The sequence below is a fragment of the Gymnoscopelus microlampas genome (assembly GCF_963454915.1).
Source record: "Gymnoscopelus microlampas genome assembly, chromosome: 18".
Lineage (NCBI taxonomy): Eukaryota > Metazoa > Chordata > Actinopteri > Myctophiformes > Myctophidae > Gymnoscopelus > Gymnoscopelus microlampas.
The window spans coordinates 28,086,575-28,114,080 of NC_139955.1; the positions used below are offsets into that span (position 1 = coordinate 28,086,575).

The 27,506-nt window shown below is 43.6% G+C and overlaps 1 protein-coding gene across 1 annotated transcript in view; it reads right to left on the reverse strand.

The window, feature by feature from the left end:
• Positions 1-2,870: 2,870 nt before the first annotated feature.
• slit3 (slit homolog 3) overlaps positions 2,871-27,506 on the reverse strand; it is a 280,042-nt gene continuing 255,406 nt past the window's right edge. Inside the window, exons 30-38 of the mRNA XM_084041902.1 lie at positions 25,046-25,139; positions 23,799-23,936; positions 22,128-22,368; positions 19,974-20,104; positions 9,268-9,422; positions 8,782-8,951; positions 7,662-7,819; positions 6,838-7,043; positions 2,871-5,724 (exon numbers count right to left, since the gene is read on the reverse strand). Of these exons, the coding sequence (XP_083898028.1) occupies positions 5,453-5,724; positions 6,838-7,043; positions 7,662-7,819; positions 8,782-8,951; positions 9,268-9,422; positions 19,974-20,104; positions 22,128-22,368; positions 23,799-23,936; positions 25,046-25,139 (1,565 nt within the window). The 3' untranslated portion in view covers positions 2,871-5,452. The remainder of the gene's footprint in view (positions 5,725-6,837; positions 7,044-7,661; positions 7,820-8,781; positions 8,952-9,267; positions 9,423-19,973; positions 20,105-22,127; positions 22,369-23,798; positions 23,937-25,045; positions 25,140-27,506) is intronic.

Consider the following 27,506-nt stretch of genomic DNA (forward strand, 5'->3'; position numbering starts at 1 on the left):
ACAGTACATGACAGTACATAACAGTACACGGAAGTACAAATTCGCAATACAAGGTCTACTAAACTGGATAGCTCAGTTAAGCACGTAGCTTGTTTAAGATGAGATCCCCACGCACACAAATCATGATGACATATAAGAGACAGACAGATATACACACTACTATACAGAATGTCATACAATCAGTTTACAGGTTACTGGTATGAAGGGTGAAAAATATGTACAAAAAAAGAAAGAGAGAGAGGGGGGGGGGGGGGGTAGGTTAGGTTAGGACATGGGGTAGGTTAGGACTTGGACAGGGGCCATTTTTGAATTGCAGCCTCCTGAAGGTGTATCTTTAGGGCATTTTTGAAAGTGAGTAGGGTTTTACACTCCTTTACTCCTTTTGGTAGGGCATTCCACATTTTAGATGAATAGCATGAGAAAGAGTTCATTCCCTTTGTTGTGCCAAATCTGGGTTGAACATGGTTTGTAGAGCTGCCTCTGGTGTTATGATCATGGACTTGATTAACATTTTGGAAGTATTTTGACAAATACAGGGGGATCCCAATGTTGTGGTGTATCTTGAAGACCAGGCCCATAGCAAGTTGCTGTACTCTGTCCTCAACCCTAAGCCATCCAATCCTAGCAAAATGGGCATGGGTTAGATGGGTTTTGTAATTGAGGCCAAGAAGTAGCCTTACAAGTTTGTTTTGGGATGTTTGGAGCCTTGTTTTTTGGGCCTTGGAGGTGTTGTGATACCATGAAGTGCATGCATAATCATAATGACCTTGTATGAGGGCCCCTACAAGAATCTTCAGAGTATTCTTACTGACTTTACGAACAAGCCTCCACATCCTCCGTGTTATTTTGTTGACCTTTTTGATCGTCTTTTCAGCGTTTTTGTCACCTGAGAGGTTTGCCTCCAAGATGGAACCCAGGTAGGTAATTTCCTCCTTTTTTGTGATAACATTTTCACCCACTTTGATCGTGAAACTCTCAGCCTTTCTAAGGTTAGGGTTGGACCCAAAGAGGATGGATTCAGTTTTACCCAGGTGTAATGAGAGTTTGTTGTCGGAGAGCCAGATGCAGATCTTGTTGAGTTCAGTGCTGAGAGTTTTCTCAACCTGCAGCCTGTCCCTGTCCGAGACCAGCAGAGCCGAGTCATCTGCGAACAGGAACAGTTTGCAGTCGCAAGCTGAAGACATATCATTCACATATATCAGGAACAGTAGTGGTCCTAGTATGCTTCCTTGAGGAACACCACAAGTCACTGGGAGGGGAGGGGACTGGGTGCCGTTTACTTCCACCACTTGCTCCCTCCCTTCCAGGTAGGATCTCATCCATTTCACCGACGTGTCATCAAAGCCTATTGCTTTGAGCTTATTGATCATAATTGGGTGATTAACGGTGTGATCTGTGAAATGCAACAGTGAATTTGAGTTATTTATAGGATTGGGGTTGAACTTCGGTTCCTTGACCTTTATTGGCACAACGATGTGAGTTGGAGCTGATCAGATGACCAAGCTGGCCTTGGCCTTTGCTCATCTTAGTGTTGTTGTTACTGGCATGATGGTAAGACTCTCACCGCCTTTTACCGTCATACGACGAAGTATAAATCATGCTTCAGAGGTCATGTTTGCCATCCTCTTACCGTAAGGGGATGGCAAACATGACCTCTGCCCAGCAAGCACGGCATAGAATATCACCTGATTTCAACCCAACATAAATCCTGCCCACGAAGACGGGCGTCCTGGATGAATTGGAGAGAGTCTGATTGAGGCCAGATCAGGTCATATCATAACTAGTCAGATCTGGCCCAGAATATAGCCTTATTTCTAACTAACATAAATCCTACAGATGGAATATGTTTCCACTGAAAACTCCTCGAGGATAACAAAATTGTTGTAATATTGGTCAAATCAAATCATTTTTCAATCCTGGTCTGTTGTTATTGAAAATCGGATTATTTGCCAGCCTTACTCTATCAACTAATTTGCGTTGATTTACAAGCTGTTGTCATTGCAAGATTTTGCAGAGGCATAAAAACACACCAGAGCAACACACCAGAGCAAAGTAAGTAAGCCTTGCCGAGCCCTGAGGCCCATAGGGCAGCTTGATGCACAAGTACACCCCCTGGACATGCCGCTAGTATGGCGCAGGGACTTGCCCCCAATCCAACCCTTGATGCTGAGTGCCAAGCAGGGAGGCATCGGGTCCCATTTATAGATTCTTTGGTATGACCCGACCGGGGATTGGACCCCGACTTCACAGTCTCAGGGCGGACACTCTAACCACAAGGCCACTGAGCTGGCATAATATCTGAATAAACATGTATTTAATATAGTTTAAGGTTTGGTATAGGAGGAGTAATATTACAACTCGCGGACCGTGTGATCCGGGAGGAAAACGATACTCTCCACGTTAAATCCCCCAGATGGCAGTTCGGTCACTTTGAATTTTTAAGGGGAAATAAATACAAAATAAAATGGTAGCGACAGAATAGGCTGGACAATGTTTAGACTAACTTTTCACAGTAAAGTTTATGGGGGCAAATTTGTGTGAGTCTGTTTTTGCCTGCTGAATAGCCAGCCAGCGTGGTCAGTCTGTCACAAATGTGACCAGACGCACATACTGTAGGCGTGCATGTGCACGTACGTACACACAGCTCGTTTTCTAAATACCCAAACAAAAAGACTTTCTTACCAAAAACAAAAAACAGAACAGTAAAAAGATAAGCAAAAGAAAATGTTTAAAATTGAAAGTTAAAATGTTTGACTCATTATCTGAAATGATGTCGTCATTTTATAAATGCATACATTAATTCATTCATTAAATCAAATTCATTCATTTAAGAACTGTATTCAGGAGCAACTCAAGACCAGTGAGCACACTTTAGTTTCAATGGTAGTTTAATTTCAACATTCAACATATGTATCCATGATCACATATTCACGTTTTTCACCTATGGCCATGGAGAATGCGAAAAATCTGTATATATTTCGGACTTATTATTATCATGGGTTTATGAATAAGGCATCTCATACAGGGATGTTGTACGGTATTTTTCTGTTCACACAGGAATTCAATACCAGTAAGGAGTGATTTATTGGGGAGGAAGAAAAAGTAGACGAAAGATGATATTAAAATAAAGATGAAGTTTAGGATTATGATGAAGATTTTATGGAAGAAAAGATGGAAGAAAGCAAGGACCAAAAGAGGGAATGGAGGAAAAATAAGAAAGGGGGGGGGGGGAGAAGAAAAGAAGGGAAGGAAATAAGTGTTGAACGTAGGTTGAATGGAATAAGGATAGAGAGGGAGGAATTAATCCAGGAAAGGGGGGGGGGGGGGCGCAGTGGATAGGTGAAACTGTCAAAAAAGGCAGTATAATCCTGATAAGCATCTCAAACCATAAACACCTGAAGAATGAAGCTGTAAATAAAATCTGAAGTAACTGCAAGTGTGTCACAATGCCTGGCACCCGCACCCAGTAGTAAACAAAGCAACAATGTGTGTTTAAAAATACAGTAGTAGCTAGATTATTGTCTTTTGCTGTTATTGTTCCTAGTGTTAGATACCTACAGTATGGACGAGTTGAGAGCCATGGCGATTCAGCAACACTTTCACCCCAGGTCATGACTTGTTAACAGATGATAAGACTTTGAGAAAGTACTGATGTTGCCCTCTCTTTACAGTGGTTTACAATGAATGGTCTGGCAGTTGGTTGACAAACGCCAGAACTTTGTTCTTGAAGGAAAGCTTGGTTTTACAGTATAAAATTCTGGACTTTTGTCTGTGTTACTATGGCAGGGTGACTGTATGTGCTGATAAATGCACAGTGAAGATCTCCTAAAATGGCTACCAGTTTGATGCGCTGACATATCATTTTTATCTTATTTGATCTGACTGTGGATGCACGACAAAGTAATACTGGTTAGAGTGAATCACATACAGGCAAACATGAATTATCTTAAAACGTTCTGGTCACATTCTACTGTGAAGCCATTTACTGTATTACCTTCCACATAAACCTTGGCTTAGTGATATTGGCAACAACCTCTAAACTATACACACCAAAAGGAGAGATTTTAGTATTAAGTCCAAAGTCCAAACATGTTGATTTGAATGGGAATATTCTTGCTGGTGAGCTTGGGAACCTGCCATCACGCTGAATTAAGAGATCCACCATTTTGGTGGCTTGGTATGGCTTGTAGCCCTTCGTTTTACATCCACACTACCACTGGCGCCTCAACAATAGACCAGTCGCTTAATGTGATATTGATTCCCAAGACCTATTAAGTTTATGTTGGGCTCAGCCGTTGGTTTTACCCTTACCTGCCGTTTAGTGTTGGAATACACTTTCTCTGACACGCATTCAAACATGATGAAAGTACCCTATCTGTCCAAAATTTGAATCATAGCCCATTTGGGCCCACGTCTGGTGTGTAATAGCAAAAAAGAAAAAAAAGAAACAAGCAAAATACAGCAATGTATGCATGGCTTCCTATGGCACAACCTTAGCATGACCTGTCAATTCACCTCTGTGGAAAGAGTCTGTGATTTCTTCTAAGAGAAACGCATGTGAGGATGGTGTCCATTAGATTACATAGCAGGTTATCAAGGCACATAGTTCCTTTTTTTTTAGCCTCCAGCTGGGAGGACAAAAAGACTGCCAACATTTGTTCTTTTTCCGATGACAAAAGAGAGAGCTTGCAGCACCGCTCCCTTCCCGCCTTGGCGGCCATTTAAAATGATAATCCTCCACTCTCAGTGTCCGAAGCCTCCCTCTCATCAACACTCACATACACATCATGCAAATACAGTTAGAAAATATAAAATTCATCGGGTTAGGGTAAATATTTATATAGATTTATACATACATATAAATTCATATACTTTTTTAGGAATGTTAATCTATTTTGTTGTGTACTTTTTCTTCTTACAAGGTACAAAATAACTTCTCATATATGACACATAATATAATCAACACATTAAAACTGAACAAAAGTCATCAGTCCTTTTTTTCATCTTTTAGAAAAATCCCATAATAAAAATAAGTTCTATGCTTTTTTTCCTCACTTATATGTTACAATATATTTTCTCTCTTGTCAAAAACACACGCACACACTCACGCACACGCACAAACACACACACAGTCACAGGTCCCTTTCTCGGCTTTTGTTTGCAGTTTCTCCTGGTGGCAAATCGTAGGCGGTCAAATCAAATTGTGAAAGAAAAAAAAAAAGCCACAAAATTTGGACACGTGCAAAAGAATCCCATAAATGGTGTTGTCATTAACGTGAAAAAATAAAAGAATCCCAAAATGGTGGTGCCGTGAACATCAGAAAACGGTGGCGGGTGTTGGCGATAAAACGACCCCAAAAGAAACAAACACAAAATGGCCGCCATCCTCAGTGGTGGTAGTGTCGTCATGGTTGCTGTTTTTTTTTAAAGATTTTGACGGTGTTGGGTGGTGTTACAACGAGGGGCACTTGGCGCAGCCGCACTCCAGCGCGGTCTCCATCTCCTCAGAGTACGAGGTGCCGTCGGTGCAGCGGAACGCCACCTTCCTCTTCCGGCTCTTGGTGGGGCCGCAGCACGTGCCCGGGGTCGACCCGGTAGTGGTGCCGGCGGCCTGGCAGGAGCGTTGGCAGTCCATGCGCGGGACCTTCGTGGTGGACGTACACGTCTTCAACGGATGGTGGCGCTTCAGCTGCTCCCTCACCATCTCGCCCTGGCACGTCAACTCTGTGAGAGGCACGGCAGGGAGAGGAAGAGGAAAGGGAGAGGGGGAGGATGACGAGGAAGAGGGGAGGGCAAGGAGGCAGGAGAGGGAGAGGAGAGGGGAAGGAGGCAGGAGAAAATTGGACAGAGGGTAGAGGCACAGGTATTTAATGTAATGCTGACTGTTAGTCTTCATGTGTACATTTACAGAGATCAATTTTACACCCTTGTTCCTTTGCCTCTTTGTTAACACCTGTGTTCTAAATCATGTCAAATACATCTTGGTCTTGCATCATCACACATGCATCATTCAGACATTCACAATGTTTGCCTCTTTGCTGGACCCTGTCTGTCTATTCCCCACCCGACACACAGTATACTACTGTACATCCTTTCCCCCTCTCTCTATCTCTGCATCCCTCTGTCTCCTTCTCTCAGGGGCGGATTTAAGAAGTTAGGGGCTCCAAGCAAAGCTCTGGTTCGGGGCCTATTTTGCGCGCGCGAAAATGCGAAGAAAAGAAAATTGTATTAAGAAAAAAAAAAAAAAGGGGGGAGGTGGGGCCTCCCCTGCCTTGGGGCTCCAAGCAAGTGCTTGGTATGCCTAGTGCAAATATCCGCCCCTGCGCTTCTCTTGACCTCCCTGCCCTCCTCTCTCTCTCTCCTTCCAAAATAGGTTGCCTTATTCGGATACATGCGTGGCACTGCCCGCCCCTCCCGGTTCTCTAAATTTTTATTTTTAAATAGGCTCTGTCATGATTAATTGACCACATATATGAAGTTAAACAACTAAATTCTATCCAAACGATATCTTAAAAGTAAATTCCGTGCCTCAAAAAAGAAGTTTGAGAGCGTTTTAAAACTGAAAGTAAAAAGTGTAACTGGCCACAAAAACAATGGCGGATCGTTCCATTTTTGTCGGCTGCACTCGCTCGGTCCCATTCGGTTAGCTGGTAATTCCACTAGAAACCCCCACAATGGGCGATCATGCCAGACTCACTCCTGGAATCAAATGGAAATGAGATTTCCGGAGGGAGGGTTTACCAGGCTACTTCTCCTCCCCACCTCTCTATTTCTGTACCATCACTTTCTCCCCTCTCTCTCTCTCTCTCTCTCTCTCTCTCTCTCTCTCTCTCTTACCAGTCTCACAGCTCTGTCCGGTGTAGCCGGGCTGACAGTGACAGACCGGCTTTCCTGCCTCTGAGACGCGACACTCTCCGCGGCCGCAGTGGTGCCCCCTGCAGGCCGGGGGCTCCTGTCGTCGGTCACAGTACTGGCCCTGGAAGCCCTCTGCACAGTGGCAGCTATAAGACTGGCCCTTAGGCACACACAGGCCATGGGCACACCTGGGAGACAACGGGACAGTCGTTACAGGAAGTGTGTGCACGTGTGTAGTGTTAGCCCATTAAAACCGGGAATGCATCTGTGAAACCACTTAAACCATTATTTTATACTTTGGCTATTCAAAAATAGCAGATCTACAAGCTCATAGCGCGGCACCGAGTGCCGCGCTATGAGCTTGTAGATCTGCTATTTTTTTTAAATCGTGAAAAAGTTTGCAAATCTTTGAATATATGTATATTTTTAAAGCAAACATTTTTTTTACTCAAATCTTTGCTTCTGGGGGTCCCTGGAACAAAACATTTTCAGATGGGGGTCGGCGGACAAATACATTTTGGAGGTCCTTGACATGAAAAAGTTTGAGAACCACTGATAGAGCAACATTTTAGGATTTAGAAGACATTTTGTAGAATCGGAACCTCAGGCCTTAATGGGTTAAGATACACATCTTTGTGGTATTATGGAGATAGAGATTATGGTCATTATGAGATATTTGTGTGTATCAATAATGTGCATCTGCAGACATTTGTTTGCATAATAGTGTACGTGTTACTATGCATGTGTACACACATTAGCGGCACGTATGTATGCTGTACTGTACTGCTGCATTTTCCCCGTCATACCTGCTGTTCTGACAGGGGCTTGGCGCCGTCTTCTGGTCACACAGGGCCCCGGTGTAGCCTGGCGGGCACTCACAGGTCACCCCTGTGTCCCCTCCCTGCCGACAGGCACCCTGAGCGCACACACTGCACGAGTGGCACCCTGGTAGGATGCCCTCAGCCTGTAGGAGCACAAGCCAAGCAGGGGGTTAATATTGATTGGTCGCTGAAATACATACAAGCATTCGGGCAGAAACCTTGTTTGTCACTTTTACTTTTCAGGAAATGTCAATGATAAAAGAATATTCCCGCACACTGCCAAACTGCACGGTACAGGAGCACATTTATTTAGAGAGAAGCAACGTTTCAGTCACTGATGACCTTCTTCAGGCATGAAACCTTTCAGGAAACCCTGTGTTCCAGTTAGGGATGCTACCTTCTAGAATTTGGCATAAAAAACAAGAAATTTGAACTGTTTGTGCAAGGTTTGTGTTTTGGAGAAACAAGAAACTACCAAGATCTTCATGGTTAAACTTCAAAAAGTCATTAACCAAACAAAAAATATGACTTTTGTGGGGAGAGCGGGTCTTTAAAGACAGCTGGTGCAGCTCTATCCAGATGAGATGTGGTAGCTGCTGAATATTTAATGGCGTAATAGTTTCAGAGTGAAAAATGGCAATAGCAACCAACTGACAGCTTAATTTGCATATAGGCTGGATTGTAAAACCCCTTTCTTCTGTGGTCCGTGTCAAAATATTGTTTCTCAGACATATGAACTGCTGTTGAACTGTTTGTCCATGTTTATACAACACCCGGTGATCAGTGGTGTGGGCCTCTCTGTCTCCATATCACTTTCTCTACTCATCTCTATGGCAATGGAAGTTCTTTTTGTTTTTACAATATTTTTGTAATATTAATGTTATATTATGATTGAAATCTTAGTGATTTGCCAATTATTTGGGGGCCCACTTGCAATATCCTCGTGGCCCATGGGTGGCACCCCGGCCCACAGGTTGGGAATTACTGCTCTGTTGCTTTCATTCTCTCCCTCCCATACTCTCTCTCTCTCTCTCTCTCTCTTTCTCTCCCTTCAACTCTCTTATCTCTCTTGTCTTTCTACTTCTGTGGGTTCTCCTTACTGTACCTTGCCCTGGGCGGCGCCCTGCAGTGTGGTCCCCCGGGAGGCCAGGTCCTGGAGCTCGCCGTTGATGCGGACGTTGTGAATGCAGCCGCTGAAGGCCTGGGCGGGGGAGGGGGGAGGGGAGCGCTCCTGGCTGAGACGCAGGCCCGACGCCACCACCTGGGACGGCACTCCTGAGAGGAGAGAGTGAAGGGAGAGTAGTGAAAGTAGGAAACAAAAGGAATGAATACTTAAGGTATACTTATGGTAGTTGCACGTGGGTGTCACTCACCGAAAATAGCATATCTACAACGCAGCACTTTGTGAGCTTGTAGGTCTGCTATCGTCGGTGCACGACGCATACATCAGTATATCCGGCATAAGTGTGGATGTGTGTTGATGCGTGCATTATTCTTGTATGCGCTCGCTGTGCTAAATTCTTCCTCCTATAGGTGTGTACAGTATATACAGTATGTGTGTGTGTGTGTGTGTGTGTGTTTGTTCACGTACCTCCTATGTAAAGTTGCGTGTTGTGATCGACAGAAGGCTGCCGTGGTAGCTTGCCCAGACTCTTGGGGGCGCCATGGTCCACCACCAGACTCAGAGAGTGGTTCTGAATAAGAAGCTCCACCGAGTGGAACATACCGTCGTTCACAGTCTCCACACTGCCAACACACACACACACACACACACACACACACACACACACACACACACACACACACACACACACACACACACACACACACACGCACACACACGTAGAGAAATTGAAGTATAGATGATTAGCACTGCTGTTTTCTTTAATACCATTCAATTCTGCATTGTGGAGCAGACTGTAAATCGTCCGACCCAAAGCAAACTCCCAACTTTTCCACGTTCTACTTTTTTCCTTTTGTTCCAAGATAAAGCACAAGCTAGAATAACTACTCATCTTTCACACACAGAATTCAGGGGTCAGGAGGACGCCAAAAAGAGACAGGGCTGCCAGTCTCTGGTGGTCTTTGACAAACCTGGATCTAGGCTTTGGTCGATAATATTGAATATCACCGTATTTGTTACCATATGTTACCGTCTTTCACAGTATTGAATATTGTACACCCCCAACAGACTGGATGGGTTTAAAACAAAAACTCTGCTGGAGGATGGGGCACTGTTACAGTATGTGATGTTTCCAAGGAAATAATGTTTATTCTGAAGAGGAGGGAAACAGTGAGACAGAGGTCATGACCCTTTGGACCTAGCCTGACCCTGAGAGGAGCGTGTGTGTGTGTGTGTGTGTGTGTGTGTGTGTGTGTGTGTGTGTGTGTGTGTGTGTGTGTGTGTGTGTGTGTGTGTGTGTGTGTGTGTGTGTGTGTGTGTGTGTGTGTGTGTGTGTGTGTGTGTGTGTGTGTGTGTGTGTGTGTGTGTGTTTCTCTGAGATTCCCTACTAAGTGGTTTTTGCTGGAGAAGAGACAGGCAGCTGTAGAGACAGTGGTTTGGCATGGCCGAGAGAGAGAGAGAGAGAAAGAGACGAGAGAGGAAGAGAAAGCGAAGGAAAAGAGAGAGAGACAGTGGGGTGGTAAAGTTGACTGTGCCTCCGTTCACCCTGGTCCTTACTCTTCCCGGAGAAAACAAGCGAAACATAAGAAAAACACAAAGAAACGCGTGAATCCACTCTCTTCCCGTTGGTGGTCTCCTCTAGACCTCAGAGTTAAACATAAGGACAAAGCTTTCCCTGTGTCCCTGGCCTCTTATTGGCTAACGAGCTAAGGAGCCCGGAGTCCTGCTTTGATTGACAACTGTTTATAGTACATTTTAGGTTACAAGTGATGTTATGCTAACAGCCAATTGAAATGTTGGTTGTGAGTTCTGGAGGCGGTCCATTGTCGGCGATATAGAAAATGCTGAGCGAGCAAAAGCAAGAGCAGTGTAAACAGTAATAACAGGGATGTTGTCTATTGGGTTTGTGTGTGACACAGCAAAGACCCATAGGTCAGGGCTTTTTAGGGCCTCCCTCTCTCTCTCTCTCCAGACCCTGTGCTTATTAATTTTTCATAATTTACTACACTGTAATTTTCCCTTCATTTCATTTGTTTATTCATACATCCAATCAATCATTTCAGAGGCAGAAGTACAGCAAGAATAGAAGACTTTTCAGCTGTCTTAATTCATTTGAATAACTATTGACATAGGCACAATACCTACTGTAGTGTATGTGTCTTGTAGCAGAGTAGCCCTGCTTGAAGACCAGAAGTCTAATGTCTTCCTTACCAGGTGGCCAATTATATAATAAACAAATTAATACAAAAAACAAAAGCAACAGAAGTCACTGTCATGCTTCTTTCTCCACGTGTTTCTGCTTACCAAAGAAAAACCAACACAACTCTTACTTTATCTGTGACACAATGCAGACAAATACATGGTTCACATTAGAAGCCTTCTAATTCAATAACGGTTTGAAGCAGGCCTGTTATAATCGTCCCGATATGATGTTACTCTGCTCCCATCCTCTTATTCCCCCGTTATTCCCTCTTTGGCTGCTTCCTCTTCCCTCCTCCTCTCCATTGAGTTGACGGGTGATTCGTCAGGACAGTTTGGCTTGAGGAAGTGTTAAATTGCCTCAGGTGGTATTCTACACTTTTCTTTCCTCTGCTTTGTTCCTTCTTTCTTTTCCCACCTCAACTCCTGTTCTTTTCCCCCCCTCATACATTACACGCTACATTATCGAGTGTCGAGTTAAAAGAATTGGCGAGCGAGTACAGCTCGACTCGGGCTGAGGGCATCTTGAAATGTATTTGAGCTGGGAACTGACACAACCCTAATGAAGATCCCAGTGAACGGATCCAATCTTATCTGATGAAGGTCCAAGTGGATTAATACAGCCTGATGAAGAACCCATTGAACTGATGCAGCCCGATGAATATCACAACTTTATCATTAGAAATGTTGTTTTGGGAGCAACAGTGTTCCATTCATCATAGTGAATACTATGTGGATACTAAGTGAATACTGTGTACTGGATACTAAGTGAATACAGGATCTGACCCCCCCCCCCCCCCCCCCCCATACACACACACACACACACACACACACACACACACACACACACACACACACACACACACACACACACACACACACACACACACACACACACACACACACACACACACACACACACACACACACACACACACACACACACACAGATCTATGACACCACTATGGTACAAAATCACCACAGGGTGGCAGTATATAACCATTGAGTGTGTGTTTGTGATGTTTTCCAATATCAGGCTTCATCAGTGTTTTGACAAGTGGACTTTCTCCAGAACCTTGACTGATATTTTACTGTGGCGTGTGCACTGTGCATGTGCATACCTACAGTACGGTGTTTGTGTGTGTGTCTGTGAGAGTGAATGTATGTCTCTGTGTCTGAACGTGTGTGTGTGTGTGTGTGTGTGTGTGTGTGTGTGTGTGTGCGTGTGCGTGCGTGAGGTTCTTTGAAGTTGGCTGGGTTGGCCCTGTGTATTAGCTAAAAGTGGCCCATTATGGAATTCAATAAAAACAAACACAGAGCCGTTGCAGATTTCAACCACTCTGCCTCTCTCTCTCTCTCTCTCTCTCTCTCTCTCTCTCTCTCTCTCTCTCTCTCTCTCTCTCTCTCTCTCTCTCTCTCTCTCTCTCTCTCTCTCGTCCTGTTCACCCAAGCCCGCAGGGGAAGTCAATTTCCTGTCAGTCCAAAATCAAATAGTCTGTGCACCCGCAGATACACGCAGGCACACACACACACACACACACACACACACACACACACACACACACACACACACACACAGTTTTTCTCTCCTAAAAACCTCTCAAATACCTAAAACCGCCTTCTATACAACACAAACTCAGAAATAATTAGCGTTCGTTGACTTTATCTGTGAGAGTAAAAGCTATTCAGGTTGGGAACAACCACACAGATCTGCTTACGCTCTTAAATCTAATTGGTCACTGCTATCGTTTACTTACAAGGTTTCCTAAACCAGAAGTATATGGTGTGTGTCTGTGTTTGTGAGAGAGTGTATGTTGTATGGGTCTGTCTCTGTGTGTGCGTGCTTGTATCTGTGTATGCGTTTGACTGAGTATGCGTGTGTTTACCAGTCCAATCTGGTTAAATTGATGTTTACCAGACAGCTATTTCAGCCCTGTATCACCGTGGTAACCTCAATTGGGTGCTGCTGAGCAGGCAGCTGGGCTGCAACAGACTTGTTTACCCGCTCAAGTTATTGCTCTTTAACATTTTATTCTTCTACTGCTACTCCTCAGGTTTTTCTTCAACCAAGCATACAGTATCTAAAGTGATACGGCACTCAAACCCATGATACTATATCATGAATATATACCAACATCTAAGAACAAATGCTAGCCATGACAATGTCCATGATTGAATGCCATATCACCTTTTTTTTCTTTTTTCTAAGGATTCACACTTCTTTTTAACAATATCCTCACATTAAGTGTTTGTTCATGCGTAGTATGACATGAGGCACCCTTACACTGAATTAATTTAGTTACGAAGCAAAGGTTAAGCTAAGCTATAGCAACATGTGCTAGCAGTTAGATAGGATCAGTTCCAGTGTTTGTGTTGAACGTGCACTGATATTAAAGGGTGACCAAACCCCAACCCCAAATCTGTGTGGAGCTTGACATCTCTGGTGGTGTCAAGCAAGCAAGCTACTGAACCGGCCATCTGCTGTAGGCTAGTTTTGGTGCCAGGTGATGTCACCCTATCTATAATACAACAGATAGTGGCGCCAGCCAGTGGAAAATGGCCGGTGCGGTACCCAGTTTGTCACCATTACACTGTTCCTAATACATCGTCCTGATAAATGCTGCCCAATGTTGCAGTGGGAGTATAGAGTAGAATAGAGCAGTGGTTCACAAACTTTTTCATGTCAAGGACCCCCAAATTGACACTTATTAACCCGCCGACCCCCATTTGAAAAGAGAAGCCAGAGACCCCCATAAGAGAAGATTTTTACGGCTCTAGCAGTGATTCTCAACCATTTTAATTTCAAGGACCCCCAGGCTACGGACCCCCAGGCTACGGACCCCCATTTAATGGCATTTATATCTCTGGGACCCCAATTCATATCGTAAAATCAATTTTAATTTAACTCTGAGAGTGTACAAATGGAACCAAATGGACCCGTTAGGGTCCATTTGGTTCCATTTGTACACTCTCAGAGTTACAGGTCACCCATAAGGGTCCATCTGGTTCCTGTCCATCATTTAGCTGGGGACCCCCTGGAACCGCCTCAAGTACCCCCGGGGGTCCCCGTACCCCACTTTGAGAACCAATGGAATAGAGGCTGAGATTAGCTCCTATAGCCTCCTACTGTCTGAATATAAGATCCTGAAAGAAATGTCCCACCAGCTGTAACTCTGTATAGGGCTGGCTTCAACTACTCCATCTCCAACTGTGACGAACACTGTTGGAGAAAGTAAGTCCAGGTGAAACCATTTTTATGAACACTGCTTTATGACAGAACAGTGATAATTTTCTCATTAAGTGCAGTGGTGGAAGTCACTATTTTGTCTTGAAGGGTACTTGCTGTCAGTATCCCACGGTGCCCCGGGCCCAGATCCAGCTGCGCTGCCTGAACAAAGTCATTTCTGTTCAGTTTCCCTACCCCAGGTCAGCGGAACGTACAGAGAATAGAATAATAGAATAGAGAGATGATGGGAAAGATTTTTCAAGCAAGTGAACAGTTAGTCACCGCTGACGTACGCGGCTGGTGGTTGATTGAGAGTAGTAGCACTGGAAGGAATGCAACGGTTTTGGCTTTTTGAGCCCATTGTTTGATTCATACGATGGTTAATGGATTCTAAGCCATTTCCACAACTTTGTACTCGTATTTTCATAACCTTTCCTGACAATCATCTGCATCCCTTTCGCTCTCTCTCTCTCTCTCTCTCTCTCTCTCTCTCTCTCTCTCTACTTGTAGCTGCTCTCTCTTTTCATCCCTATTTTCCCTCCGCTCTCCATGGGTCAGCATCACCTCACCCATAAAATCCTAGATCCATCGTTCCATCCTTCATCTATCTCTTCTAAATACAATCTATGCATCGGGTCTTCCCTCCCTCCCTTAATCTCCATCCATCTCTCTCTCTCTCTCCCAATCTCTCTACCTTTCCTTCCTTCACTCTCATTCTATCCCATCCACCCATCTCTCTCCTCCCTCTCTTCTCTATTTTCATTCCATCTTTCCTTTTGGCTCTCCTTCCTCATGCCCTTCTCCATCTGTATATTCCTCATTCTCTATACATCCATCCCTCCCTCCATCTATCTATCCTTTCCCCTCCTCTCTGCCTGTTTGACCCGATGGAAGGATTAATGTGGCATTTAATAAAGGGCACCACATTAGTAACCAACACACACACGCACACGCGCACACGCACACACACACACACACACACACACACACACACACACACACACACACACACACACACACACACACACACACACACACACACACACACACACACACACGTGCATGTATAAACACTTTGATCTGTTGCTAATGAGGTCACAGTGAGGGTCTTGTATAGCTCTCATCTCTCCTTCTATCTCTGTCTTCTTCTTCGTCTTCATCCCTCTCTTCACTGACTCACCCTGCTCTCTCTCTGTCTCTCCTCCAGCCTCTACTCTTCTCTTTCTCTCGCTCCTGTTTTCACTCTCACTCGCTTTTCCTCCCCTTCTCTTGTTATGGTATCTTTTTCACTCCCTCACACCTCATCCATCCAGGGTTGATTTACAAACATCCCAGGTGCTGACCCTGGTCTCTGGGCTTTAGATCTACAAACCCTGGTTTCTTTGTAGGAGCTGGTGTGTGTCTGTTTGTAGCCAGCCAGCGCCATCATGTGCCACTAATTCTGCACATGAGCTTGCAGTGTTTAACCCATTAAGACCTGAGGCCGATTCTACTTAACCCATTAAGACCTGAGGCGATTCTTAAAAATGTTTTCTAAATCCTAACAGTTTTTGAAAAAAAAAGGAAAAAAAAGTTCAAGATTTTTCAAAAATAGCAGATCTACGAGCTCATAGCGCGGCACTCGGTGCCGCGCTATGAGCTTGTATATCTGCTATTTTTGAATAGCCAAAGAAATCTAAAGTGACACAGATGCGTTCCACGTATTAATCGGTTAATGTCTTCTAAATCCTAACAGTTTTCTGAAAAACCTATGTTTCTATATCAGTGGTGCTCAAACTTTTTCATGTCAAGGACTCCCCAACATTATATGTATTTGGTCGTCGAATCCCCCCCAATCTCAAAATATGTTGTTCCAGGGACCCCCAGAAGAAAAGATTTGAGTAAAAAAAAGTTGCTAGAAAAAAATATATAAATTCAAAGATTTGCACACATTTTCAAGATGTTTCTAAAATAGCAGATCTACAAGCTCATAGCGCGGCACCGAGTGAGCTTGTATATCTACCATTTTTGAATAGTCAAAGTATGAAATAATGGTTTAAGTGGTTACACGCAGATGCGTTCCCGGATCGGATGGGTTAAAAAGACATGCACTACGTATTTTCCCAAATGAGGGCAGATAAGACCACGCGTTGGCAGCAGAAAGATGGGCACATGAGAGAGAGAGGGGGGGGGGGTCCATGGGAAGTGTGTGTTCAAGCAAGCCCCGGTTCTAGGAGACAGGCCTATACTCTGGTTCCAGTTTGGCACATGTTAAACATAACACAGAGACAGTGTTTACTTAGTACTTAGCGCTGGCTTTATAGGAATGGTTTGGCGCTCGCAATCTCTCTCTCACTTTCTCTCTCGTTTTCTCCTTCTCTCCCTCTCTCCCCCCTCTTTCTCTGTCTCTCTCACTTCCCCCTCTCTCTTTGTCTTCCCATTTTATTCCCCTTTTTCCATTCCTCCCTTACCTCCCTCTCGAGCTCCCTCCCCTCTCTCTGTCTCTCTCGATCCTACTCTTCCCCTCTCTCTTTATCTCCCTCAAACTCAATTTCCCTCTCGCTATTCTTCTCTCCCCCTCCCTTTCTCCCTCTCTCCCTCCATCCTTCCCTTTCTCTCGCTCTCTCTCTCTCTCTCTCTCTCTCTCTCTCTCTCTCTCTCTCTCTCTCTGTCAGGCGTGGTCCATGTCAATCTAACAGAACCAGACAGGGATAATTCCCTGACTCACCCTGTGGTTTTGACTTTTCCCTCCTTCACTTCCCCGCCCCCCCCCCCCTCGTCCTCCTCACTTTCACTCAATCCCCTCCATCATCCCTCGCTCCTCTCTCATCCACCCTGCCACTCACCCGTGTCTGGTGTCTTTTCTTTCAGCCGACTCCATCCACCCATTTTATCCTCCTGCGCTTTTGTTTTGTTTCACGGGCAAAAAAAAAAAGACCCTGCGTTCAGACCCGTTCATGGTTTCATCATCACACCCCCATGCTGTTTCATTCATGTCTGTCTGTCTGTTGGTTGGTCTATTAATTGATCTGTCTGCAGTGGTGGAAAGTAACATTTACTTAAGTACTGTACTTAAGGATACACTTTTGAGGAATTTTTACTTTACCATTTCCAATACTTTTACTTCTACTCCACTACATCTCAGAGGCAAATATTGTACTTTTACTCCACTACAATTATTTGAAAACTTTAGTCACTAGTTACTTTGTAGATTTTGAATATTAGTGCAAAACACACCAACCACTTATATCTTTCAGCCATTTGAAAATAGCAGATCTACAAGCTCACAATGCGTCGCATCGCGACGCATTGTGAGCTTGTAGATCGGCTATTTTCAAAATATTTTTAATACACTTTGAACTTGTGAAATGGGACATTCTGTTAGCCTGGGTGCCAGCCTGCTTCGCTACGTTCGGCGGATTATTTTTTCTCTCTGCGCTTCTCAGTCTGGAATGCCCCCGATTGACTCGTCTTGTAGAACTACACTGGAACTACATATGTTACGTTAGGCAACGTCGTTGCTGATAGATGTTGTTCAAACGAATGACGAATCAAAACGATCACACCGTTTTTTTTGTCCCGCCCCGCACCACAGACCAATCAGAAGCCACGGTAGGTTTCGAACCTTGGCTGCTGTGTCCCGCCTCCTGGAGATAGGAGGCATTACAGACTGAGAAGCGCAGAGAGAAAAACAAATCCGCCGAACGTAGCGAAGCAGGCTGGCACCCAGGCTAACATTCTGTACAATGTGTACTTTTACTTTTGATACTTTAAGTACATTTTTATACCAATATTCTTGTACTTTTACTCAAGTAAATGTTGTATTTCTACATTGCCGTATTGATACTTTCACTTAAGTAACAAATGTGAGTACCTTTTCCACTGTCTGTCTGTCTATTACAGTAGTTGATCCGTTTGTCCCCTTTCTCCTTTTCTAACCTTTTCAACCCATTCTCTCACCCTCACTGTGTCTACCCTCCTCTGTATTGTGGTTCAGCACATCTTTTCCATGGCTTCACTCTTCCATCTCAGCTCTCCTCCTCTTGTCCTCAGTTTGGCTCTTCATTTTCACCCAGTGTCAGTGTTTCTGGGTGCCAGCTCACATTCCACTTAAGGTCATAGTTTTCTCTTTTGTTTTGTTTTTTCTTTCAACCCATTGACTGATTTAGAAGGCATTTGTCGAATCAACCTCAGGTTTTATTGGGTTAAACGCTACATTACTGTATGCCTGCTGCCTCTGATTCTGATATCTGTGTCTGTGCAACAACTACACAAAACATTACGTTTATTACCATGGAAACACGATATACTGCATTGAAAAAAAGGACATGAAATAATTGTATGCCAGCTACAGTATAGGGATCCTATTCATGTTACTGTTGATGGGATATTTCATACATGTGCCAACTGAAAACAGACAATAACATACGCATGCAGTAAAATGTAGAATTTAACTCGGGAGTGTAAAAACGTTTTACCATTACAGTAAAATAATTTAATTGTTGAGTTAAATCAACTGTCTGGATCTGACTGTGTATTTCTGCTACATTTTACTGTTACAAACAAAAAAGACTTGATTGAGATGTTGTTTTTGTCCGTCCCCCCAGTTACGACTGTACCTAATTTAGTTGTTTCCTAACTCTTTAAGAGGAAACATACTGTACAAACGTCTTCTGTAACTGTTGTTTGGCGAGCGAGACATGGATTCCTGCCCTGTGACTCATTCCTGTGCCCGTTGTATCTTTTCTTGTCTCAGCTCATGGTTATCTTATTGGTTATCAGAATTCTATTCTCATGCTGCCCTTCTCTCTGCACATCTGCATACACATACACACACACACACGCACGCACGCACGCACGCACGCACGCACGCACGCACGCACGCACGCACGCACGCACGCACGCACGCATATACACACAAGTGTGTACCTTTCCCCTCCCTTGCCCACCAGAGACAAAAGGAGAGAGCCAAGCCAAATCCACACAGCTTGACGTCAGTATGCAAGGAAAACCACAAAGAGAGAGAGAAGTGAAAACGATAGTGCTGTCCCTTATTTCTCCCTCTTTTCCCTTTCCTCTTTCTTTTCTTTTTCCATCCCTTGTTCTGACTCTTTCTGCCCACTGTCTGAGTCTTTCTCAGTCTCTCTCTCTCTCTCTCTCTCTTTCTCTCTTTCTTTCTCTTAACTGATCATCTCTCCTGTTCTCTCTGTCTCTCCCTCCCTGGATTCACAAATCCCCACATTCCTTCATGTAAGTTGTGACGTGGGCGCACCTTGCATGCTGGATTTCCCTTGGGATGAAGTGGGTACTTTCATTTGAATACAATTCAAACAAAATAACATACTGTATACTAATGGACTGAAAAATAAGTCATCTATATCCCTTAGTAGGTAGGTTCTACGACAAAAAGTTCAAGACTCAAATGGGTACTTGATCACACACTGGTTTAGCTACTGTATGCCATTGCTATTACGCCATTATGGGAATTTGATCTTAAACATAGGACAGTACTGAAAGACAAACAGGAGTTTTCATGCAACATCGTCATACAACATACCGTTTCATGAACATTTTAATAGGAATATCAATCATGAAAACATTTATCCGTTCCTATTGAAGCTGGGTGCGTAGATTATTATGTAGCATCCTGGGGCTGAATGAGGACTATTTTCTGTCGTTTGTGAAGGTGAGCTTTTCATGTTTAGTGACAGAGAAAGAGCATGACCATTGGAGTGTGTGTGTGTGTGCGTGCGTGTGCGTTTAGCCTACCTGTAGACGGTGGTGGGTGGGTAGCTGGCAATGTCATAGATGAGTCGTATGTGGCCCTGGTACAGCTCTAGTGCAAGGGGGTCGTGGTCCTCTTTGTACAGCAAAACACCGTTGTCTTTCTCTGTTGCCACCTTGATGGACACACACACACAGGTTAACTTGTTAATAACAATTTTGAGTTATTACTTACTGTATAGCATCCCAGTGGTGATTTGTTTTGACATAGAGACGGAGGGTCAATCACCAGCTGGTGAGATGATTGTGCTCGTTACTGTGATTATCCATACATGAGCAAGCCAACAGTGTATGCAACACATACATACCTATTATCACAGTAAAGACCATTCTTAAAGGAGTAGTTCACCCCAAAAAAAGTCACTTATTTTCTATACATTACATACATACCCCATGAAGCTTTGAATTCATGGGGATTTTTTTGGTTCTTGTCGCATTCCTAAAACAATAATTTGATGACCGGCGGACACTCAAAGAGTCTCCATTGAGTCTCCTACCGGAATCTTTGCTTCTGGGGATCCCCAGACGCAAAGTGTTTTACAAAATATTTTGAGATGGGGGTCGGCGGCCAAATATATATATACATACTTATACATATAAGTTTGGGGGTCCTTGACATGGAAAAGTTTGAGCACCACTGATATCAGAAAACTGTTGCGATCTAGAAGACATTTGTAGAAAAGGCTTCAGTCTCTTAATGGGTTAAGGGTTAAGAGTCTTGCCCAGATGCACTTGGACACATAGACATAGACCGGGCGAGCCGAGGGCTGACGTGGCTACTTTCCAATTTCCGAGATGGCCTCTCTACCCACTCACAGCTACGGCCAACAGCATGTCTTTCTGTGTTTTACAGGAATTGAAAGCACAGTTGGAAGGCATCTTTGACTAATCAGATCTCTTGGCTGAATCTAGCAGCCGTGTCACACGGGGGAAGAAAAGAAATGGGGGTGGAGGGGTGGAGGGGTGGAGGGGTGGAGCGTGGGACAGCACAGCTGGAACTGGAATACAGAAAACTGGAAATGAAAATCAACCATTAGTGTCCTTAAATGAGGTCACTTATGCCGCACTTGCTCTCTCGCTTCCCTCCCACACACACACACACACACACACACACACACACACACACACACACGCACACGCACGCGAATGTGTGCACACTTAACATGTCACACTTGTTGGCGCGCTCCGCTCTGTGCTAACTAACTAGCAGAGTGGAAATGGGGCCAAGGGGCACTTAACACTCTGGCTTCAATGGAGCATAGCCAACTCAACACCTGCTAACAAGCTGCTGGAGAGACGCAGAGGACGGACGAAAGTGTGTGAGAGAGAGAGAGAGTGTGTGAGAGAGTGTGTGAGAGAGAGAGAGAGAGTGTGTGAGAGAGAGAGAGAGAGAGAGAGTTGTGAGTGTGTGAGTGAGAGAGGGAGAGAGAGAGAGAGAGAGAGAGAGAGAGAGAGAGAGAGAGAGAGAGAATTGTGATTTATGGAGTGCTTCTCTCTCGTGAGTCAAAGGCTCTCAGACGACTTTTAACGGTCTTGGCACTGACATTGAAAGCTCCTAGTAGGAGCGTACACACACACACACACACACACACACACACACACACACACACACACACACACACACACACACACACACACACACACACACGTCAAAACAGGTGTTAGATGTCAATTAGACCCCTCCTCTTTAATATCTTCTGCATTTTGCTCTCTTAAAAGTAAAGTGCATTTCTTGTACAGTTTTGTGTGTGTGTGTACACGCCAGAGCCCCCGGCCCCTATCCACCACCAGTGGAGTTTTCTAAATGGTCAACTACAGTATACAGGGATGTGGTTGTACTGGGCAGTATGCAGTAGGGCTGGTTGATATGGATAAAATATCTATGTAGTTTTGGGAAAATAGCTCTAGCGTTATTGTAGATTCTTTTTTTTCTCTTTTACATTTTCAAAAAAGTTCACAAAGCTTTGCATTGCTATATTTGAACATTTTTGAGTACTTTCTACTTTTGTACTTTTAAGTGCATTTTGAATTCCGGACTTTTACTTGTAACAGAGTACTTCTACGTTGCAATATTGATACTTTTACTTAAGTAAAACATTTTAGTACTTTTTCCCACCACGATCGAGGGCAGACCTTTACCTGTAGTGAGACGTGTGCCGAGGGGCGTAGCTTAGCGCTGGGCAGCTCCACGTACGCCTCCCGACCCAGGAAGTGAACGGTGGCCACCTTGCGACACTTGCCGCCGTAGAAGCCGGGCAGGCAGCGGCAGACGGGCTCCCCGGACACCACCAGGCACTGGGCGCCGTTCTGACAGTCTGACTGGTCACATGGGCTGGTCTGGAGCAAGATCATGGGGGGAGGGTTCTCACAGAACAGCCCACTGTGGAGGAAATAACATGATAATCATCAATACAAAAATAGATGTGTTTCCTTTGTGTCAGTGGTTTTCAACCTTTTTCTGCCAAGGACCCCTAAATTGATATACATTTGGCATATACATGCTATATATATATATATGCTATGGCATTGGTTCTCAAAGTGGAGTCTGGGGACCCCCAGGGGTCCTTGAGGGAGTTCCAGGGGGTCCCCACCCAGCTAAATGATGGATAGTTAGGAACCAAATGGACCCTTATGGGTCATTAACTCTGAGAGTGTACAAATGGAACGGGTCCATTTGGTTCCATTTGTACACTCTAAATTAACATTGATTTTACAATATAAATTGGGGTCCCAGAGATAGAAATGAGTTCCCTGAGGCATGTATTTTCAAATGGGGGTCCGCGGGCTAATTAGTCTCAATTTGGGGGTCCTTGACATGAAAAAGTGTGAGAACCACTGTGCTATGGCATATACATCCTCAGTGCCGCGCTATGAGCTTGTATCTCTTTGTTTTTCTGTTTCTCTCTCTCTCTCTCTCTGTATCTGTCTCTGTCTCTGTCTCTGGTGATGAATTAGTTTCTCTCCATCCCTCATCCATGGGCCAGGCCATCAGTCTCATAGTTATAATTAGCCACATGGAGGTACATCTGTCAATCTCTCACACACACACACACACACACACACACACACACACACACACACACACACACACACACACACACACACACACACACACACACACACACACACACACACACACACACATAATGAAGCACCATCTGTGGTCTCCTCCCTGTCTGGCTCTTTGTAACTACACCACATGTGTTCTGATAAAGTTTCGGCGTGTGGTTTCTGATTGTGTGTGTGTGTGTTCGAATGTAAATATACATATCGTCTCTTATCGGGTGGAAACCTCATATGTCCAAAACTGTTTCTTTTCAGGATTAAAGTAGCAGATCTACAAGCTCAAAACGTGTATTATGTACATGTTTTTGTGTGTGCAAGCATGTGTGACAGCACATTTTGATTTAGTTTTAGTCATAGTCTTTTGAATAAAATTCCTTTTAGTTTTATTCACATTTTAGCCATCTGAAATGTTTTAGTTTTTGTCTAGTTTTAGTCGACAAAATATCTATATACATATACAAGATTATTGTTGACTAAATCTACAGTTGGTTTAGTAGAGTAAGATTTATTTTAGCGGGCCTTGATGGCGTCATAATGGCTGATTTCACACTTGGTTGCATGCTGAAAATATCCCTCCCTAACATTTCTAGTCTAGTTTTTATTTGTTGACGAAATTGTCAATATATTAGTTATTAGTCTTACTTTCATCATCGTAGCTTAGTTTTTATTTCGTTTTTATTTCATTTTCGTCAGTGAAAAAAAGGAGTCCACAAATATTTTTGGTCAAGCATGTGCGTCTCTCACCTGAAGCCCTCCTTACAGACACAGGTGTATCCGTTGACTGCATCCACACACTCTGCCCCGTGCTGACACTTGTTCTCCAGACAGTCATTGTAGTCCTGCTCACACTGCTGACCCACATAGCCTGGCAAACACTCACACCTACACACACACACACACACACACACACACACACACACACACACACACACACACACACACACACACACACACGCAAAGATAGTTTTTGATCGGTGGTTCCCCAAATTGATATGTATTTGGCTACGGACCCCCATCTGAAAATAGTTTGTGCCAGGGACTCCCCAAAAAAGGGAAGATTTATGTAATAAAAAAAATAAAATCACATGATATTTCTTCAAATAGCCAACGTAATAGCCAATGTATTCTAAACCAATGGTTTAGAAACTTTAGATTGAACGTAATTGGTGTAGATTACGGTTTAAGGCTGCACTATGCACACATTTAATCTCGTGTGTGTGTGTGCGCGCGCGTGTGTTTAACCCATTAAAACCGGGAACGCATCTGTGTAACCACTTTAACCAATATTTTATACTTTGGCTATTCAAATATAGCAGAGCTACAAGCTCATAGCATGGCACAAGCTTGTAGATCTGCAATTTCGTTTTTAAATCTTGAAAATGTGTGCAAATCTTTGAATATATATACATTTTTAACTCAAATCTTTGTTTCTAAGGGTCCCTGGAACAGGATATTATGAGATGGGGGGGGTCCACGGACAAATACATTGGCTCCTTGACATGAAAACGTTTGAGAACCATTGATATATATAGCAACATAGTTTTTGTTGAAAAAACTGTTAGGATTTAGAAGACACTTGTAGAACCCCCAGAAGCAGAAGATTTAGTTGAAAATGTTTGCTTGAAAAAATATATATTCAAGATTCAACATTTTCATGATTTTATTTTATTTTTGCAGATATACAAGCTCCTTGTAGATGGGTTCCTTGAATGGGTTATGGCTAGTAGCAAGTATGTGAGTGAGTGCCTTGGCATGAGTAAGGTGAACCGTTCCATGGTGTGTGTTGTCAACATACAAAGGCAGTGAAGCTTTCTCAGCATGTGTGCGGTGCGTGTGCGTGTGCATGTCTGTCTGGTTGTATATATGTGCGTGTGAGCTCTGGTAAAGGAGTCAACGGTAAACCCTCCACTTTAGCGCCCATGTCACTTCCTGTGGGTTGACCCCCACGACCCCCTTCGACCGCCCATGTTCCTGTTGGAGCTGTCACTCACCGATAACCGCGAGCGACCGCAACACATTTGGAGTCATGCTGGCAGGGGTCGAAACCATGGAGACAGGGGTCAATCACCTCCTCACAGAGGTCACCTAGAGAGAGGGTGGGTGGGTGGGGGGGAGATAGAGAGAGAGAGAGAGAGAAATATGATTTATTCGACACTCTATAAAAATGATTACCTTGAGATAAGACAAACAACGGAATTGGAATGAAAGAAGGAAAGCCCCATGTCTATAATGCATTACAATCTGCTTTTAACACTGTAAAATATTAGTTATGAGCACTTATAAATGCTCATAATGCTTTATAACTTGTATCAACACATTTATACATGAAAGTATAAGCACTCATAATACTTTATCAACAAGTATTTTGTAATTACTTATCATCATCAAGTATCATAATACTTCATAATTGCTGGTCACTCACTCACTGACTTACTTTTGGCCAGGATCATTGGCCCTGATTCATAAAGGGATTTGCGACCATATTTTGTACGTACCGGCATTTAGGACAAGTCGTACATATCCACCTGATGCATAAAGATTTTTTGGTCTGTGTTTTGTGCGTCAGGTGCGCACGTTCTCAGGTCAGCCCCGAGGCTGGCGTACCATGGGCTGAAATGTGCGTATGTCTTTAGAATGCTTTATTCTTCATGCCAAAATCAATTACAACAGTGGCAAACCTCAAATAAAATATATATGTGCCCAACATTTGTCAACACATATGTATAAAAAATAAAAAATAAATGTCAAACGATGTATTGCTTGTAGCCTATGCATAATATAGACATGATGTAGATTCCACCGCTTTTTATTTATTTTCCATCTCAGCCAAAGTGTCACGTAATAATGAAAATAAGCTATGATGCCTTAATGAAACTGCGGAGGGACTGACTGCATCAGTGTCCGTGTCGCGGTATTAATTTGTAAAGCCTACTGTAGGCTACTGTATATTGATCACATGAACGCCACACACAACAGCCTAATAAATATTACCATCTGATGAGGAAAAATAAAGTGGATGAAAGCTGTGTCCAGAACCATTCCCCATTCCGACGTAGGACAGTGATATCCAAAATGAACTAATTTAATCAATAAGTAATCAATAAGCTCTGGTCCATAATCGGATAGCAGCGTTCCACTTGTATGCCCTGGATTTATTTTCAACATCATCTTTTTGATAACGTGAGCAATGTTATATCCTTTCCAGGTTATTAGTCTATTATTTGCTGGCGGGGTTAAACCTTGTAAACATTACTCATTACGTTCAGCTGATCCATCGTGCAATAGTGGGACTCGCTTCCAGACAGATCAGAATGATGTTCAAGTTCTCTGTCAGTGTCAAGGCATTGCGGCCGGGCCGACAGCTGTAAGTTTGGACGAGAAGTTAAACTCCGGTGTTGCCAGATTTTGTGAGAGAAATAAGCAACCAGGTCTATGAAAATAAGCCCAAAAGAAGCAACTGGCACTTAGGCCATTTATTATAAGCACTTTAATTAAACCGTTGTGAGCTTGTAGATCTGCTATATTTAAACAAAAATCTTGTAATACAATGTGGAATATTTGGAAGATTTTTTAAACATTCTAACAACACAAATCTGCCTCCAGCTGGCACAAAACATTTTCAGATGGGGCTTATAGGGATAAATTAGCCTACATTTTAACTTGGGGGTCCATGACATAAAGATATTTGAGAACCACCGGTTAAAACAATTGAACAATTGTGAAGCAAGCCCAAATAACCAACTACACTTTAGAAACAAGCCCAAAAAACGGCACCCCACTTCTACCAATATTTACAAGCAACTTTACAGAAAAATAAGCGCAAATTCGCTTATAATAAGCGGACATGGCAACACTGTGCCGTAAAGTGACGTTAAAGTTGGATGCTGTTGGATGCAGACTTCGAGATTAATCAGATCCTACACCTGGTCATACGCACGTCTCTGTCATATACGACACCCCTTTTGAATCGCACGTCCGTTAGTGAGTACCAGAAATACGACCTCCTTTAAGAACTTCATTTACACCATATTTACGACCCTCGTTATGAATCGGGGCCATTGTGTGTTATAAATCTTACATAGTTGTAATTATTATAGCTTATAATGCGTTATAATCGCTGTTGAGTAAGTAATAAATAAGTGGATATAGGCTCATTGTTGGTATCGGGCCGAGATCGAGGGTATCTATCCCCTTTTCAATGCTCTAGATCCCTGGGAGATGGATTGCCTACCATCAGCTCCCAGTACTTACCGCACGTCTTAGTTACACAAGCCGTGCTACTAATGGAAACAAGCCCCTGGGGCTTTTTTGTGTACTGTTATCCTTTTAGCGTCACTAAATAATAAAAAAAAATATATATTTTTGGGCTTTTTATGCCTTTATTGATAGTGAAGTTCAGTTAGACAGGAGATGGGGAGTGACATGCAGCAAACGGGACTCGAACCCGCGACG